Source organism: Etheostoma spectabile, chromosome 16, assembly GCF_008692095.1.
Source record: "Etheostoma spectabile isolate EspeVRDwgs_2016 chromosome 16, UIUC_Espe_1.0, whole genome shotgun sequence".
Classification (NCBI taxonomy): domain Eukaryota; kingdom Metazoa; phylum Chordata; class Actinopteri; order Perciformes; family Percidae; genus Etheostoma; species Etheostoma spectabile.
The window spans coordinates 1,578,917-1,582,444 of record NC_045748.1 but is presented as its reverse complement, the minus strand read 5'-3'; the positions used below and the strand labels follow the sequence as shown (position 1 = coordinate 1,582,444).

The window sequence follows — 3,528 nt, the reverse complement described above, 5'->3', positions numbered from 1 at the left end:
GGGGGGTTACAATAAATGAAAAAACAAATGACACCAGATATTACAAAGAGCTACATGCTGGAACTATCTCTCTGTGGGCCTAGTGATTTTGCTGTCCGTTCCCTTAGAACAGTATAAAAATCATCTTTCATACTTGTAAAATATGCTTCAGATATGGAGTTTGGCTTTTTTTTAAACCAGCAGTGCCTTGACTGAACTCCCATTGTCCTCAGCATAATCTCTGCTAGCGCAGGAAATGAAATGTTTTCCATCCTCCGTGTATAATCAGAAAAGCGGGACAACGCGGGAGGGATTGCAGCGTCGGTCATCGTGGTCCTGCTGCTGATCGGCACATTGATCGCCCTGCTGGTTTTCTACCTGCAAACCCAACAGAGATTCAAGGCTTCAACCGGTCCGCAGTCATCATCATCTTCTGGTTTCAGTAATGAAACATATGGACCAGACCTCACAGTGAGTTCATTTGACATTCAAACCTTTATCAACAAACCATCCTTTCATCCAATTTGTGTCCATTGCGTTGGTGAAGTGACATTTAAATGATCTTAGAACTACAACAAAGATGGCAGAGTATAGCACTTGGAACATTGGCCATGTTTTATGTTAACATCTAGCTAGTTGAATAAAAACATCCTCAATCAGCCAAAATTACATGTACACTCTAAATGAGTGGTTTTCAAAATTCTTTATGCCAAGGACCCCTTAGGTGAGAGAGATAGAACAGGGACCCCCTACTGTATATACAGTGTGTGTGTGTGTGTGTGTGTGTGTGTGTGTGTATATATATATATAAATAATATCCGAAATTTGCATTGTAAGTTGTATATTAAACTTACAATAAAATAACATGTAGGGCGGCCTAAGCCTTTATACATACTTTTTTATGTCATAGAATACTAAGCTATTAAAATAATAATTGTTGGTATGATTTAATAAATCATGTTTTAATGTTAAACATCCATGTGGCAGAGTAAGAATCCTCAGGATGAACAGTATCTGTGGATAGCTAGCTTAGTGACTACCTTACCTGTTGACCAGTAAGCCTGTCATCAGTGTCTTTTTTTCCACAAAAAGGCTGATTTATATTTGCTAATAATATGTTGGATTCATTTAAAGACATTTTAGTTTTTGAAAGAAAACTTCCAAAAAATTACAATAATATGGGGGGCCCCCCCCTTCAGTGACTCTGAGGACCCCATAGGGGTCCCGGACCTCCGGTTGAAGCTCTGCTCTAAAATAACCAACCAACCCCTGTTAATATACCAGTCATAAACATTCCTACATTTGACAATTTTGTTTTGATTTTAGCTTTAATGTAGCTACCAGAATCATCTTTTCTGTAATGTGTCTGATTAATGATTGATCGTTTGTTAATTTCAGGAGGACCGTGTGACGGTTCTACCACCGCAAAACCATCCGATGGCAGCTGGGTTCAATAACGTCTCTGTGAGTGTACAGCACACTTTTATGAGATAATGTCCTCATTTCTATTCACATGTACTCTGTAAGTACAGTTAAATATCAGTGGTTTAAAGCTGCACTAATATTTCTTTTACCACTAAAGTCAAGTTTATTTATGAATCAAATTTCACACGACGGGATATGTATCGGTGAATCTTTCCACCCCATCCATCGGATAGGTCTAGGTCATAAATCCTGCCCCTCCCTGTTAGTGGATGGGACATGGGTCAAACAAAAAAATCAACACAATAGTGCACAATAAATACATTTTTACCCTAAGATGGTTTCTGTCATTTTAGGTAGTTCTTATCACACTGTTTGTTCAAGTGTTTGGTTTGAATTAGTTATTTTAGTGCTATAAAAACAATGTGAAGCATCATGATTGACAGCTGTGATTGTGCTCACAGTCTGGCGGGTGTATGGGCGGGACTTTGATACAGATGTTCTAGAACCCAGGTTTACTACTGAGACTCTGGCTCCAAATAACGTCACCAGCACAAGATGGCAGCAAAACGTTTGCTTCATTTTTGTACAGTGGGCTGACGTGGAGACGTGTGTTCAGTCTTCACACACAGTCTATGGTTTTCACCTGTTGAGTTCAAATTAGTATCGTTCACTGAGCTCAAAGCTACGGAAGCTGCAGATCGAAGCAGCTCTTTCACATTTCAGTGAGAAGTTTGATTAGAAAGAATATCAAAACTCTTAATCAAAGCTTTCATTTCACTTTCATTTTCATAACTAAATTAGTCATCTGGCTCATTATTTAACTGTCTGTGCGGGACCTTTTAAGAAGACTGTAGTCTATAACCACAACCTTCCACTTTGCCGGATGTCTTTTACCTTCCGCATTCTTTATGTTGACATTCTACCGCCCAAGACGTTTGTGATTGGTTTAAAGCGTAACTCTCGCCAAAATCAAACCTAGGGTCTTTTTGTCAATGTACCCGAGTCAAACTCACGTTTAAAAGCATATTTAGGATGGAAGAGCCACTTTTAGGATTTGCGGTATTCTTGTTTTTCAGTCAAATGGCCTTTTGGATGGGAGAGCTAGGGGCACTTTATGCTAGCCTCAAAATAGCTATTTCTAAAACACTAAGAAGAATCGAGACAACATGAACGCTAATAAACAAGAGCAAGGTTTTCTCCCATCCCGGAATGCTGTGTGGACTGGCCAGACCCTCCTATGCAGCGCTGTGGAGGAAGGTCTGATCTGGCAATGCAGGACTACAATCATAAAGATAGTAGAGAAGCAGTGTGTGATATTTGCTAAGAGGAATGATGGGATGTGAGGTTTTGGTGGATATGAAGTGAAAAAACAGATTGAATAACTCTCGGCAGGACACAGACAGACTGTGTGTGTGTGTGTGTGTGTGTGTGTGTGTGGAGCTTGTTTGCTAAAACGGCTGTCTAATGATGATGCTGTAAATACTCAGTTTGTTATTGTAACTAAGATATTCCCGTACGGTTGGGGTAAGACTGGACCTGGCTCTGTGCACCGAGGCACTAGATAGGCTACTGCAGTCTTAAGACTTCCTTTTACTGGAACTACTGGTCATGAACCAAAGGTATGTGGACAGGCAACCCAAAAGAAAAGTGAAAGCTGTTCTTGTTGTTCTTTGATTTCATAATTAAGATCGTCTTCCATACCGCCAGTGTTGAGGTTTACATCAACCGCAGAATTTGCTTACTGAGTGGCGGCGAGTACTGTGAATATGGGGTCGGGTTGCAGGGGCAGCAGCTCCAGCAGAGGACCCCAAACTGACTCTTAAAACTGAAACTGAATCTTAAAACCAGAAGAAGACTCTAAAACGAACGTTGGCGCCCTTCCTCGGCCAGTTCATGGACAGACTGCTGTATGTTTGTTCTTTCTGACGGATCTACTCTTCTTCTTGTGTTTCTGCAGGTCTCTGCGGATTTCCGAGAGGTGGAGGTGGAGTGAACCAGGAGGAGTGGTGGTCCTGTCACCTAAAGGTGGCTTTGTGAAAATAGGGTGATATCACAGCAGAAGAACTGCTTGTGTCACCCTTACATGGCACACACACACACACACACACACACACACACACACAC

At 41.0% G+C, this 3,528-nt stretch overlaps 1 protein-coding gene across 2 annotated transcripts in view; it reads left to right on the top strand.

The window, feature by feature from the left end:
• mamdc4 (MAM domain containing 4) overlaps positions 1-3,517 on the top strand; it is a 24,335-nt gene extending 20,818 nt beyond the window's left edge. The window contains exons 27-29 of one of the 2 annotated variants that reach the window (XM_032539553.1): positions 269-450; positions 1,381-1,443; positions 3,362-3,517. In XM_032539553.1, coding sequence (XP_032395444.1) covers positions 269-450; positions 1,381-1,443; positions 3,362-3,397 — 281 coding nt within the window. In that variant the 3' untranslated portion in view covers positions 3,398-3,517. Of the gene's footprint in view, positions 1-268; positions 451-1,377; positions 1,444-3,361 lie in introns of both variants that reach the window. The other variant, XM_032539552.1, reaches the window with a different exon arrangement.
• The last annotated feature ends 11 nt before the right edge of the window (positions 3,518-3,528 follow it).